We start from the raw sequence: 15680 nt of genomic DNA, 5'->3' as shown, positions 1-15680 counted from the left end.
AATTGAAACTTCCGAGCAGTTATTTAAGTTGTACAACTTAGTAAAGTAAAACTACGTGTCATAGAAACGGTGAACAAAGTCGATACCGTAGCCTTTCGCGACACATTATAGAAAAATTTGATCTGTGCTAATATTTTTATTCATTACCTTATCTAGCGCCATGCGCACACTTCACAAACTCAATTTCAAGAACTGGTAAGAATAGATATGATCACTTAACGAAACAAAGTTTCAACTTGGAATAATTAGCATAGTACTATTATGCTTAAAACGTAATAAAATGCTCGTACAAGACCATTGTCAAGGGGTTGAAGCAATCCAATGGTATAAGATATGCTTCTGGTGAATCGAGTGATTTCAGTTATTCTAGTTATCCGTATCTTCAGAAGTCTCGATACCAGGTATCTGAAATCGGGGTTACTGGGTTTGTGGAAGACTATTTCCTCGAAATACCAGGAGGGCCGCATAGCTGTTGGCTACATAGTGATTTCATATGGAGTTGAAGTCGGAGCCGAAGTGTCCGGCCGGAAGCGTGTCCTTATCGAGGCATTTCCCTTCGTCCGCAAAAACGGCTCGATTTTATATAAAGTTTCGAGGCCACGTAATGCTGACGCAACACCGGTACTCCAATCCTCTTCGAAGCGATAGCACTTGCGCGTAAAGAAAGTGTTTTTTAGAAGAAGACAGAAAAAAAATATATATAATATATACAACACGATAGGCGATAGCACACAAGGCAGAAAGTCCAAGAGTTTTTCCTCACGCAGCACAGAATATAAAAAAAAAAGTGAACGAATATATTTCTAGGGATGCAGGTTTACGTCGTGCGATTTGCCTTCTTTATTTTTCTATCTCTCTGTCTCTCCTTCGTTTTTAATGCATGCTAATTGACGAGCCGGTTAACCGTAACGGGAACGTATTCGACGACACGAATTTCTTTCGTTCGTGTAATTTTTCCGGAAGAGCACGTTCCACCCGAGCGACGATTAAAGCAACGCCAAGTTAATCCGTCGACGACGAGTCGGTAAGGAAAAAATGAAAACGAGATGAAAAAAAAGAGAGGACGAAGTGAAAAAATACGAGAAAAAAGAAGAACGAAAGATGCTGAAAAAGTAAATGAGAACGAAGGTTCCTTGATTGTTGTTATTACTTTCTTTTCTCGTTGTTTCATCGTTACTATTTGTACATCCTCACGAATCATCAGCATTTGTAAAGAGTTCGATTTGTAGATCTCGAAAGTTGAGCGTGCTGATTTCTAATTAGAATTAGTATACTTTTCGTTGTTCGACCGTTTATTAATTGCGAACGAATCATTAGTTCTTTTTCTTTTTTTTTTCATTGTTTTACTTTCATACCTTTTTGTCCTCGTTACACGCGTTTTCATTAGTTAGAGTATCATTTTATTTTCTTTACTGTTGCTGTTCCTTTATATTTTGTTTTACTTTCTTTTTCTTCTCTTTTTTTTTTTTTTTGTTTTTTTGTAGCGGTTTCGTGTACCGAGAGATATTACTTATATTGTGCTCGTGTAATGCAACAAAATGTCTGTGACAGATGTAAAAGCATGCGTTCGCGTAGTTAACGTTTACTGGTTCAGTGCGTTTTCTCGTACGATATTTTTCGCCTACCTTTATATTTTATCTCTATATACATACGAGCAACTTGGAATGACGATGGAAAGAATGTTGAGAGTAACGTTTACATTATTTAATGTGTGCCTCGAAAGTTTTCTGCGTGTCTTTTTCTTCGTATATACTGATTACAAGTAACGTTCTTTTGAAATAGGTACCGTTTGCGTTGTTCGTACGTTGTTTTTTAACAACCGTTTATTATTACATTATATATTCACATCTTTTTTACTTGGAATGTTGCTTGCCGTGTTTTTATATTTTTCGAATAAAATGATTCTTGCATGGAACACTTACCCTTCCAATTACGGTATACTTTTTCTTATATAATTATTCCAGCGAATGCTCTTTTCCCCTGTAGTACGTACCATGGAACAATGAGTTCTCTGTTTCATTCTTTAAAACACTTTATAGTTCTTTTTATTTCACTCTCCCTTTATTCGAACACATTTTTCAATTTTTCTTTTACAGATAAGTTTCTCCGAAACGAGCACGTTTTCAGTTACAATTTATTAACACAAGTTAACAACAAATGCACGAACATTTCTCTTTTCATTTTCAATTTCGTCCCATAATTTTGTTCTCTCATTCCTGTTTTATCTCTTTTGTTCTTTAATCACTGCTCGAAATTCTTCCTGGTAAATTAGTTTCCTCTGATTGAGACAACGAATGAGTAAACATTTTACCCCTTTAAATACGACATCGTCAATTCAAGTAGTCTAAACACGGACACCATCGGTTTTGTTGCTACACGTTGTTGTTCACACTTTTAGCGATCCGTAAGTATGCAGTAACATCGAAACCCGTTGGAAATGCATGCGTTTCACGACACACGAGTATATACGCGAGTACAAAACAACAACACGCGACAGCAAAGACAAATGTAGTAGATAGAGAGAAACGCCTGGGACCGGTGATCCTCGTCGACGAAAAAACCATCGTTCGATCATTCTATAGAAGTAACCAGTGTTCCCAGAGAACAATGGCTAATTAGTCAAACAAAGTATTATTCTTCGCGTTTAGCTAACAGAGGATGCGCTGATTAATCTCTAGGGCACGTATTTTATACCGAGTAATCCGATTTCTCAATTTGAAAAGGGAAAAATGGAATTGTGCAAGAGGCGGAACTGTATAGACATATCAAGTGTGATAGAATAGCAGACGTTTTTACGTGCAATTCGATATTAATCCTCGATAGATATCATCGAATTACAGATAATCTATAACAAGATCAAACCATACGCGTAAAACCATAAAAAAGATTTCAACTTTTGTTCTTATAGCTTCGAATAATAAGATAAAAGAAAAACAGCGAAAGACGAAACGATACGAAAACTTCTTGTCTAAATGATTCTGTCCCGGTTCCTAAGTCTTCCAAACAAATTGTGTATATCAGCCACGTGCCAAGTAAAATCCAACAGCTATTTGGTTCGTCGATAGGAAGAATCGTCGACGAAAAGTTGTCACGAATTGAGATAAGGGGATAAAGGGTACGTGGACAAAGGTCACGCGACAGTGTAATTGACACGGTGATTTGAAATGAACAGGACGAAGCGTCGATCGACGAGGATCTGCCGAGAGATCGGGCGACGCCGAAACGCTGGTCCGTCAGGAACCGGCGATCCGGAAGATTTTAAGCCAATTGGATCGTATTTTTAGTGCCGCCGCGATGGACGGTGGAACCTATCGACCAGAACGCCGTTGTAGGTCACGGCGTCTCCATTGCCTGTCAGGCTGAAGGATTCCCCATTCCGACGGTGACTTGGAAGCAATCGATCGGTAAGTCACGACTCAGACTTGAAACTTACCAACCCACTGTGGCCGGAGGGAGCTCACGTTCCGAAAAACTGTCCTCTGTCTTACTGAAAACCCACCGAGCGTGACATACGTTCGGCTTCGATCTCGAACGATGATGCGATCAGTCACCTTACCGAGTTGTTTTCGTACCTTTATCTGTCTTTGCTCCTTCCTCTGCTTTTTCTTTCGAATTTACCCTATCCTTCTTTTATAATGTATTAGGAACTATTTCTAACTCTCAGATAGTACGTTTGAGACGGGTACTCTGTCTTTCATTTATTCTTAGTTTAGTTATTTCTGAGAGATGGTATTTCGTATGTAATTACAGTTTCGCGTGAATATCGTTCTAGTAATTTTTTTTATATTTTTGTAAGAACTATTTTTACAGAAATTTTATTTGCTGGTAGTGTGGAGAAGTAACAGATTTCGATACTAAAATAAAACAGTTAATTATACCGGGAAAAATAAAAATATAATGCGATACAACGCGACACAACGAAGTACAACTGAAAGGCTACCCATTTAAAAACCGTCTCTCTCGCGTAATACATACATATATTCTAACATCAAAGCATTTTCTTCTTTTTATTTTACAACTTCTTTCGCTCGCTTCAGAAGAACCATAGCGATATTCTTAGAACACATTTAGTCACGTCAGCTCCAAACCTTGGGTAGCCGTGCGCTTTTTTTCACACTTTAATCTCAAGCAGTCGGGCCATCCGTATACCCTTATCACTTAAAACTCAATTACTCGCTGTAAAAAATCGCCTAGGATTTCTCCTAATCTTTTCTTCTTAATGGCAATCATCCAAACTGTACAATAATATGTTTGGGTGTGTTCGAGGTAGATATTATGTTAGCAACGTTATCTTTCTCAAATATAATACGATAAATTTCGTATTTTGTACATCGTCATATATATATAACAAGGTTATTAATGCCTATTTCCTATGAAAAGTTGAAATTACCTATTATCTGTATCTCATAATAAAAACGCAAAAAAGTCTGCAGTATGAAAAAATAATCATTGTCTAAATATTTATCATTGTCTATATATGGAAACAGTGTAACGAGGGAAGATGGATATTTATTTCAAAGAGTAAAAGAGAGATTCTTAATTCGCAAAGTGTCATTTTCTGATTAGAGCTTGTACATCCTCACATTTTCCTCTCACGTTTCTTGTTACTCTCGCTGGCTGTCTTATAGCGGCGTATTCTACTATGGAAGATGCCTTTGAGCATGCGGACAAGCTGCTGTAACACCTTGATGGCACTTAATACGTGGAATTTGATGCTTGCCTTTTGACGGCTCGTTTCCTTCTACGGGAATCTTGGCTTCGTCGAACTTAAAACGTATATACGTGCCTATGAGATGTTGACGTTGACGATTTTTATTCCGGGAGATTTCGTTCCTAGAGGAAAATAACCTTATCTATTCCCAATATAATAGTTTCTCCTAAATGATTTCAGTTAATTGACAGGATAATCGACTTCTCTGTCACGTTATACATTTTCTATTGACAACAACAAACGGACAGACAGGCAGTCGCGTCGAAAACAAAGTAAGCTTTTATACCATAGCAATGATTGGACGAAAAGAAAAATAGTGGGAATTCTAAGATAGTATAAGAATAATTCTAAGAATATAGTAATCTTTTGTCAGTAGTACACTAAGAAGGACTTATGGTACGTACACGGATAATTTGTACAATATACTTTCCAATTCTAATCTTGAATTCGAATTTGCATATAGCTTCCTTGATGATATTACACCTTCTGAATTTTAATTTTGTTAATACGACTGTATGAAAAAGTTGAGAATCAGTGGCCTAGCACATTCCGAAAAAGTAGTTTAACAAATGAAAATTAGTAATACAATTTCGTATCACATTATAATGTAGAATATTCCGGGAAAATGTAAACGCAGGACTTCGTAGACGACGAAGAAAATGTAGATACGAGAAGATGGCGTCCTTACGAAGGTGGAGGAAAATTTAAAATTCTATCAGGCGGAATCGATTCGAGGGCCGTTGCAACTTCGATTTATTGCTATTGATTTATAGATTGACTTATCTGATGTCATTAAAAACGTCTGTTTGCCTCGAGAGGCTTATTAACTAATCACTACTCATTGACCTTAGAGTACAACAAAACAGAAGAGAAAAATAGATATTCCAGATATTTCGTTGCGCGATTTCTCTCTTCCTCCGAAACAATTTAATTATTGGCTGACTTTTACGTGAATTCCATCGATCGTTTTCATCAGGTTACAGCTGCTGAGTGTATTTAACCCGAGGCTGGCGGAGGTTGACGAAGATATCCATCAGAAATTTCGCTGATCGGCCGTTTCCAGAGGTCTCATTCAATCTGAAATAAGCCCTCCGTCCGATGAAGCGGTGGTACAATTAGTTTCACCAGTTCGTTGCTCGTGAACATTATATTGCACCGCTTGGGAATGAAATTTCTCCTCTTTTTCCTCGATCATAGCCCATCTACTTCGTACTGTTACGATTCCTCTTTTACTGAAAGTTAAATCACTCATTATGGGAGGAATACGTTTCAAAACTGAGCCAATGAGGGAGAATATTAATTAAACGATTTAATATTGTTGGAATACGCCAGCACATAGTCGAGTTCTGGACGTAGATAAGCTAGAAGAAAGTGCAAAAAAGGATTGATCTTTTTCAACTCGTTGCGTTGCAATACGAACACTTCTTAAATTTGGAACTGTCTTTGGTTTTTGGACGAAGCAAGCTCTATGGTACATTTTTCTGAGTAATTCATTTTTATTCATAATAATTAAGCTACGGATATTTAAGCAGATTCAAAATTTCATGAGCAGAACTAAAAAATCTCTCTCTCTCTCTCTTTCTGGGATATTTTATATAATTTTATATAATATAACATACTACGTGCGTTTTGGTAATTTTTCTTTTCTCAAATTTCTCATAAATACATAAAAACCCGCAGTTTATTAATTAATCTCTGTTTCAATAGTATAAAAAGATAATATTTCATAAAAAAAGGTATTTATTTGCTTAAGGAAGTTATTTTTTTTAACATGTTTTAAATTTTTTAATAGATGCGTACATCCGCATCGTAAAGTCCAATTTGCAATCTGTGCTTTAGCGTTATGTTTTACGTTTCTCTGTTCAATAATAAATTTTTACCATTGAGAGACAGAATTGTCCGTTTATAAATGATGAAAATCCAACAAATGCGTATTCAAGATCGCGATTTCTTGCTACTTCGATACTTATACAAGATGTCTCTACTTGATATCAAAAGTCAAAGCTCGGGAAGTACTTTCGATCGCATTTTCACGTACGTTATATCTTTTCACGCAACGCCGAACTTCCTTTGGACATTTACCCGTTTCCCGATGTTTATTGTATCGGAAAGAATGTCGAATGACGTTGATCCGCCACAATGGTAACGTTCCTCTCTGTCGATGGTAGAGGCATACACGACGACACTGTGAATTCCGACGGATATTCTGATGCCCGGCTGAAAATTCTGTAACGTCATAAACGCGTATCGCATGAGGTAGCTGGGATTCCTCCTGAATTACGTCCGAATCGGCGAATGTCGAAACGAATTTCTGTCTTTTAAAATTTTTTTTGATAAGTCATCAGCGTGTTGAAAGTTGTAAAGTATAAATATGTGGATATTTAGAAAGACATCAAAGTAATGAGAAAAATATATATATATGTGTGTGTGTGTACAAATATCAGATAAGTATTTTTCAAGCTATAAACATTTTAATTTTGCATATTTTTCAGAAAGATCTTGGTCAAATATTGTTTGAAATAAGCAGAAGAAATAACTATTTGAAATAATTTTTAGTTTAGGAATAGTATAGGCAAAGTAACTTAATTTTATATTGATAATTTTAAATATAATTCATCTTCAAATAATCTTCTATTTTGCACGACTAATTTAGATTTTAATATTAATTTGAATTGTAGATATATTGGTTTGCATATATTTAAATCATAAACAATGTAGCTAAATTATTTTAAAGCGTAATAGCATTTGGATATAACAATATTACTCTTGTATAACATGTATCCGAACTTGTAGAAATTTGTATTTCTGACGGAGTTGATAACTTTGATATAATAGAAACAGAAATTATTTCGGAGATTATTACGCAAAATTATTTCGAAATAACGTGCCTCTCAATAAGATGACGTAAATTCACTTTACGTCACTACATATATTTCGATTTAAAATATCCATAGTTAGAGTTTATTTAAGAGAGAAATATGCAGATAGGAATAATATAGAAAATTGAAAGATCGAAGATAATTAAACGGGTTGGTGCAAATTAATCCGGCTACTATATTAAAAGACTCAGGATATACTTGACATGAGCTACAAATTACAACGAGGCAGGTGAATGGTCTGTTACTGCAGGGGATTACCATTACAGATAACTATAGTGCAGACAATATTAATCACCCGGATGAACACTTGCTATTCATAGAAAAGTCGAAATAGCACCGATCAAACAGTTATTCCACGTTTTCTATGTAAACAATATTTTGCCTATGTCCATATTTTCACGTATATTTTAACTTAATCTAACCTAACCGAGCTTATCGTGATATAACAAGTCATCAGAATAATCCTACAACCCTAAAGAAAGATCCTGAGAATTAATAGAAGATAACAAATCGTACGTTTCTGTAACTATAGCAAAGATCGAAAACGAGCTTTTGAATACGACGACGTTCCGCGCCATTTATTAATATTAATTTAAATAATCGCAAGAAATGCTTTTTTATTTAAACCTACATTAAAGGAACGTCATAAGCTTGATTTTCTACGAAACGAGACTGCGAACGAACAAATTTCGTTTTAAATTTTCGGCTTACTTTTTCATGCGTTATAACCGTTATACCATTCGTTTTAGCACATTCTATATGTAATATATTAATTTAATCAAAATCTTAATTCAATTTAAGCGAAGAAGAAGAAAAACTCCAATATCAAAATTCACAGATAGAAATACCTATTTTCCTTGTTTTTTCTTGATCCCAATGAAAGTCTTTGTTTATTACGATTCTCGATATCGGAATATTACGACCCTATATTGCGACCCCTAACCAGAACACAGACAGAAAATTATGATAACGAGTTAGTTTAGACGAGTAATGGCTGCTCCCTCGAAACATTCAGGCGATACACCAGGCGACTACAGAGAGCTGGGATACAGTGGCACCGAGGGAGCAGGAGTTGCCGGAAACGGGTCCTTGGTGATCTCACGGGTATCCAGAGATCATGCCGGTTTCTATCTATGCCAGGCGAGCAACGGTATCGGGCCCGGCCTCAGCAAGCTCATTCGACTAACAGTTCACGGTAAAATATTCACGCAACAACAAGTTACTGCTGGCTGGATCTGTGTCAGTTTGCGAACTTGGGATTCCGGCCACGACCAGCTGCTCTGAAATTCTTCGTTTCGTGGCCGAATTTCTCGAGCTCCAGCCCAATATCACCATTCTCGACCCATACAGAGGGGAACGCCAGGCGAGGCTGATGTAGTTAATATTGCTTCATACATTCGTCTAAATTCGTTGATATAGTGAATTAATCCATTAGGAGTTAATGTCGTGTTAACGCTATATATATTTCATTTCCAATTTTCCTTAGTCAATTTATACAGGCCAATTAATCCTTCTTTGTTTTCTAATATCGTGATTATAGAAAAAAATGTAGAAGATTTGATTAATATTTAGGCTATGGATTTGTATATGTATATTCGTGGGGAATTTAAAAATGCACGGGAATAATAAAATATTAAATATAAGAAAATATAAAATATTCAGAGCAGTCACTATAATATTTACTTTATACTATTTACTTTTATTTAGATTCCATTTTTTTAACGGTGTTTATAAAAGTTTATAAAAGATGAATGTGCATAAATATTCTTTTCCTGCTTAGGCAAATTTTACAATTTTATAAAATTTGGAGAAACTGGGATATATATATTAAAGATATTAAATATGTAATATACATAGATATTAATTTATGATATATAAATTAATTAGAATTTGAATTCTATTTCATTTCGGTCAGTAACTAAAGAAATGCGATGACGCAATAAGAAACACAGGTCGTATGTTGCTCGTAGTCACGCAAATAAGGACTCAATTTATGCAATTCAAGGAAAATGGATCTTACAATTTATCGTCCCGTCTAACCATACATTTTTCGGTGAATTGAACATAAATATACGTGGAAATGTTTCACTTCTTTATCTACGATATTACTATTTCTATTCAAACTAACATTTCTAGTAATTAATCACTTTTGATTCACGTTGAAATATAAACTTCTGCCCTGAACTCGCCATTAGAATTAAAAATTTCTTGAGTTAATTTCTTTATTTAGATCTATCTATATCTCCTTCTATTTCTGAATGAAGAATGAAATAAACAACGGATTAAAAAGATAGAAATTAATCTAGCTGAGATAGATTTATCTTTCTGCACGAAATAAAGGACGTCCTTAATCTTCAATAAGTGGTAAATTTATCAGATCAGTCTAAACAGAACCAATCTAATCAGATCTAAACTCGTATTAAAGAAATCACATTAATATTCCGATTGTTCGATAACTAGCTTTTGATATGTTTATTCACAAATCTTCTTAAAATCTAATATATATAATTTACGGCAATTTCTTGATTTTCTATTGAAGAGACAATCTTGTTAATCGGTTACTAGAAATATCGTAAAATTTTCGTTTAGAAAATATAATTTCGTACATCGTTCTGCACGTTTGGCGTTCCTCTTAGCAAGAAACGATAGATAGAAACGAGCACACTAAAAATTTGGAATGCTCGAAACAGCGGGCCCTCAAGTATCAGTGAAAACGCGGCAGGAATCAGTCCGACGAGGAGAGAGCGTGACATTGCGCTGCGAAGCCGAAGGAGACGCACCTCTTGATCTCAGTTGGCGTGCACGTGACAGCAGAGTCGACCCCAACTACGATGTTAGGTTTGTATCGAAATTAATCAAGCCCATTCCCTCCCATACACACTGCAGCTTACATTATGAACGATCGATGAGAATGACACTTCGATCTCCCATCGATCTCGATTGACAGAGAGACACACAGGTTAATTACAATGCTAGTCGGTCGAGACAGGTCAATTGATTAACATGTTGCGTGTCCATCGTCGAAGAGTACCATTCTCAATGGAGATCGATCAAAAGAATCTGCTTGCGAAATTTCTGTATATTTTAAATCAAACAAAAGCATCGAAGAGAATTAGTTAGACGCAGTTCAAGTAGAGTTTCCTCAAGGGATTCTGCTGGTACAACACTCCGTCGGTTCCACTCCACGAAGCATGTGACTGAGCGCCATAGTTGGAGAGTTTCCGCAGAACATTTTCCCAACAGCTCGCTCTGCATCGCGCTCCTTCATTACAAAATTATTCGGCGCATCCCTTGTTGCGTCGCTCGCTAACTTTCGCTCACGCAAAATTACTCGAGCACCGCGACATAGCAACGTTTATCAATAAATTTCTAGCGATATAGTCTTCTAGCATATCTATTAGATCCACGGATACGCCTTGTCGTGCATCCATTACGGCGAAATAGAAGAACGGGTGAACACGATCGATATTCGTCTGTGAGAACTGTCGTTCTAATGAATAAGAATGATGTAACTATTCTCATTTTGATTGTTTTGACGTGTTCGCCCTGATGAATGAAACACTTGAAGGATAGCGTAAGAATAGAATAAAAGAATAATGCATCTACTTTAATAAAAGTCTATGTATATATTTGATTGATCTGACGTATCCGTTCTATTCGTTCTATTTATTCGCGAGGATGTGCAGATAGCCAACGATGGCTAGTGGCTCGAAGTTACGTATACTTGGTGGAAACGATATAGCGAGATCATAAAGTAAAGTGTTAACTAGGATCGGCGATTAATCTAGAATTCCAGAGATGCGAAGTTATACGAATGTTTAAACAATTCCGCCAAGCAGTACTTATTTAGTTATCAAAAAATTTATTTTTTATTCTCGAATCTTTATTCTTCATCGTTCGTTTTATTTTCCTTTTAAATTTTTGCGGTCAAGGTAATTTTCTGGTGGTACTACTAACTAGTCGGAGCAAGTACGAACTAGGTAAATGTATATTTACCGTCGCCATCCGAAGAGAAATTTTAAACAACTGTGGCAACGTAGCGGCCAGTTAATGAAACTGACTCTACTTTTTCATTTGTAGATATACGATAGACAACCAGAAGGTGTCAGGAAGGGTGATCTCCGAATTACGTATCACTCAGGCGAACCACATAGACCGTGGGGACTACATGTGCGTAGCGACGAATGCTTACGGGCATGCCAGAGCGAGCATCAAGCTGCTGGTTCAGGAGCCACCGAATTTTCCCCGGAATTTACACGTAGCCGAGCAAGGGAGCAGATCGTTGCTGTTGGCCTGGTCGTCGCCGTCCAGCGAGCAGGATCCAGCGCACGCCAGCTCGCCTATAACCAACTACATCGTGCAGTACAAGGAGGCGCAGGGTAGGTTGGCTGATTCGCTTTGTTCGCCGTACAGTACACGGCCGCCACGGTGTATCGGGTAACGCGCGTGATTATCGATCGAGGAACGGCGGCTGTCCAATGAACATCACCTGGGACATCACGTCGCGGGAAGCTTATCACCGGATCTTCCAAAATCTTTGCAAATCTTTTTATATATGTACATTGAATGAATTTGATTAAATCCTTTCAGTGTTAAGACATCTAACGAGGCAGGTTTATCGAACATTATTTTCTTCTTACTAGACCGTGGATGTTGGTGCCTTCATGGATAATTTAAAGTAAATAGTAGCTTTATTCGAAATATTTTTTGAGATAATGAAAAGTTCGAAAGGCAGGCTGTGTGCAAAGCGCGTATAATTTACAAGAATACATGAAATATTCAGAGTAAAACGTTCGTTATAATATTTAGTGAATGAGACAGATCTCTATTTAGGTTAATTGCGTTCATAAAAGTATGAAATTGCATAAACATTTGCCATCCACTTTTTGCGGTGGAGCAAATGCTGTGCAAATTTTTCATTTCTGGTACAAACTATATTAAATTACACTTAAAATTATTTGAAACGCAAAATGCACAGGCTTCAGAATTTTCTGATTCGCAATTTATATCATTTATTAGAGACGTCGAAATAGAAAAAATTATATTTTTCATATTTAAAAATTAATAAATTTCTTGAAATGCGTGCTGAATCGCATGTCGCCCTAGATTCATGGAAGAAAAATAAGTTGAACATTTTTTAAACAGAGAAGACAGATACAAAAGTAGTTTGTTGCTACTGCGTCTTCTTTATATTTGCGTTTACAACAGATTAGCTCGATCGATTTCCAATCTAGTTCCAGTCCAGTTCCAGTGGTATATGCAATATTAATTAAGTTGGTCGTGTAATCACTGATCAGTCGACAATGGATTAACAATTGCAGAAATATCTAAATTAAATTAGACTAAATATAGTATTAATAGTCACATTGAACGTTAAAATTTCACACAACGAAGCTTTGATATACATTTTTTAATTGAGTTGATTAATATAAATACAGTTTACGCGTACGTCGACAAAACCCATATTGGTCGTACAAATTAGTTCACAATGGCCACCAAGTGATTCTAAACGTTTTCGTTCATTGACATAAACGTGCCGCATAATGAGCAATTTTTCGAAACTCGTAAACATTCGACAATCGTAAACAATCGTAACATCACGAGTTTCGATTCATAACGCTGAAGGGGTTAATTAAAATTAATTTGAACTTGATCGGTGGTTTGGTGATGAGATTCGATGTGGTATGTTGGTTCCGTTTGATGGGATGGAAATGAGGAGGTCACTGGACTGAGCTTCCTGCGACGTTACAGCTTGCCTCGAGACAGAGAGGCGTGTCTCGGGAACGTGTACCGCGCCGTGACTTCGATTGATCGTGGTCAAATACGCGTATCGATGACATATGGATAGGCGTTCGGACCCGTGAGCTTCGTGCCGACTCGGAATTGGCAATGGGATCGAATTCACGCTGCGAACAAGGATGTTAGACTCATTCCTATCATTAGATTCGCATACTCATAGTGCACTCGTTGACGTTCCGAAACGTGTTCACACCACTTCCGTGAGATTCTTTAGCTATTACAGCGGGAATAAGAAACGGTGGATGTTTTGCAGGCGATTTCTAGTCGAATATTGCGTTTCGCGCTAATTCCGGTTTGAAGTTGAAGTTTTCCAATAACTTTCTTCGTCTTCAAAAATAATACAGAACTACTCTGCTCGAAACAATTAGAAGATCGATGCTGCAAACGGCTCTATTGCACTCACCAGGCAGACAGAAATGGAGAAGTCTTACATTGTCGATTATGGAGAAAAATAACTTGATAACTTGATAACAAATATTGGCAATAACGTAGTTTGTTGCGTATCAACTTGATACTATCCCTTTATTCCGACGCGAAAGAAAGTAAAAGGGTTGCTGAATATTTTCTTTAGGTAGTAATGTTCGATCGCATCACGCAGTTCCTAAGCGGCTACGTGCTCCGCGCTATGATGAAAGCCGATACGCTAAAGAAAATAGATATACCAATGTTGTTTGTTGGATTACAGTTGGGTTGTCTAACTTTGGCAACGCTACATCGGATCTCTTTCGTGTAGTACAGCGTTTCTCAAACTTGAGATCATTTTCCAGCCACTCGCGATGAATGTTCCAGAAACTGTATGTTCTCGGAAAAATATGACAGATTAGATAGAGGCCAAGAGAAAACCTATCTGGAAGTGTATTAATTTCAGATATCGAAAAAAAGACCGAAGATCGATCCGGAGGATTCTAACCTATTTCTTCGACCAGATACAGATAACTGAATCTTTATAGAGCCAGGTGATTTATTGCTTTGACATGTACGCCAGGAAAAAGACTCCCTGAAAGCTTCTTTGGAATTCAAATAGCGACCTCTTCTCGCTTGTGACGGTGTTATCCATCGCGTTACTAAGATCCATCTTGGTGTTCCTCGACTTTGCCGATGTCGTTTGACTCGTTCATAACGATTTCCGTGGGGAACGTGTCAGACATTATTCATACCTCACGACCATCAGAACGTCTTCGTTATTTTTCACTGGATACCCATTTTCTTCTCGTAACTCTTTCTATCTTTCCTATCTCTGACTTGATTTCTCCTGGTTTTCGTCGAACGTTTCTTAATCGATCGCGAAACTCGAGCACCGGGTCGCTGACGAATCCGTGTGAAATTTGAGAAACGCTGTGCAGGGTCTTCTGTCTGTTTCCCGATCGATTCCTCGACGCGAGATATTCGCAGCCAGGAAAAGGTCCTTCAGATTTTTGAATATTTAGGGCAATATCGCTTCAAGGGATCGGAGAGTACCGTCGTTCCAGAGATACCAAACTGAAGGACTCGTTCCGATTCCATTCAACTTACTTCCAGCCGTATTTCATGTTTCAATGCAAAATCATCGTCGACGATTTGGTATCGACGCGTTTAGTCTCTCAAAAATCTTTCCTATACGGTGTTTTTTCAAAAAATTGGAGACAGGCCGTCAAAGCGTCTAGTATTCGTCAAAACACTAATGTGTTGTACGAAGAGTATGTTTTCAATAAAAAAAGAAAAATTTCTATCTATATTTTCAGATTGGCTTTAAATTTTCGAACTAGTGTATGTTGGTGAACTCAAAAAACAATATGTCGAGGTAGATAATATCTCACTGATGAAAATATCTGACTCCGAAACCAACGATACTTGTATCCTTTTTTTTATTTGTTTTTGTTGCTACATGCACCTGACCACAACTTTTTGAAACAGCCTATACGTCCTATAAAGTTTCTTGATCGACTTTTTTTCATTGAATTCGACACGCACGAGAGAGAAGGAAAATTTCATTACGATCACGACAGTTTTCATTTGGGCTATCTTTTGTTTACACGAACTTCCTCCGTCTGGCCTCTATATTTTAATTGCTTTCCATCCACAAGCACGATCGTCGTTTCATTACAGGCCGGCCGTCGGAAGGAGTTTGATTCGTAATATCTCGGCGGTGCCACATTAAGACTCCATTATTGGACTGTCAAGCTGGATCTCGAATTTAATCAATAGCCTGGCTGGCTAGCTGCGGGGGCAATCGGAGGGAATGAAATTATAGCGCAATATGGCAAACAATATATAATCAATCCGGGCCAACGATCGTATGCCAGAATCCGTGG

General features: G+C 37.1%; 1 protein-coding gene across 7 annotated transcripts in view; it reads left to right on the top strand.

Moving 5' to 3' along the window:
- Positions 1–15680, top strand: part of LOC100741368 (Down syndrome cell adhesion molecule-like protein Dscam2) — a 165147-nt gene that overhangs the window by 124958 nt on the left and 24509 nt on the right. For all 7 annotated transcript variants that reach the window (XM_033318598.1, XM_024364813.2, XM_024364803.2 and 4 more), the window contains 4 exons: positions 3285–3404; positions 8606–8785; positions 10281–10428; positions 11671–11969. In XM_033318598.1, coding sequence (XP_033174489.1) covers positions 3285–3404; positions 8606–8785; positions 10281–10428; positions 11671–11969 — 747 coding nt within the window. The remainder of the gene's footprint in view (positions 1–3284; positions 3405–8605; positions 8786–10280; positions 10429–11670; positions 11970–15680) is intronic.

Source organism: Bombus impatiens, unplaced genomic scaffold (genome assembly GCF_000188095.3).
Source record: "Bombus impatiens unplaced genomic scaffold, BIMP_2.2 scf_0017, whole genome shotgun sequence".
Taxonomy (NCBI): Eukaryota; Metazoa; Arthropoda; class Insecta; order Hymenoptera; family Apidae; genus Bombus; species Bombus impatiens.
The sequence above is the reverse complement of the archived record's forward strand: the minus strand, read 5'-3'. Positions and strand labels throughout refer to the sequence as shown.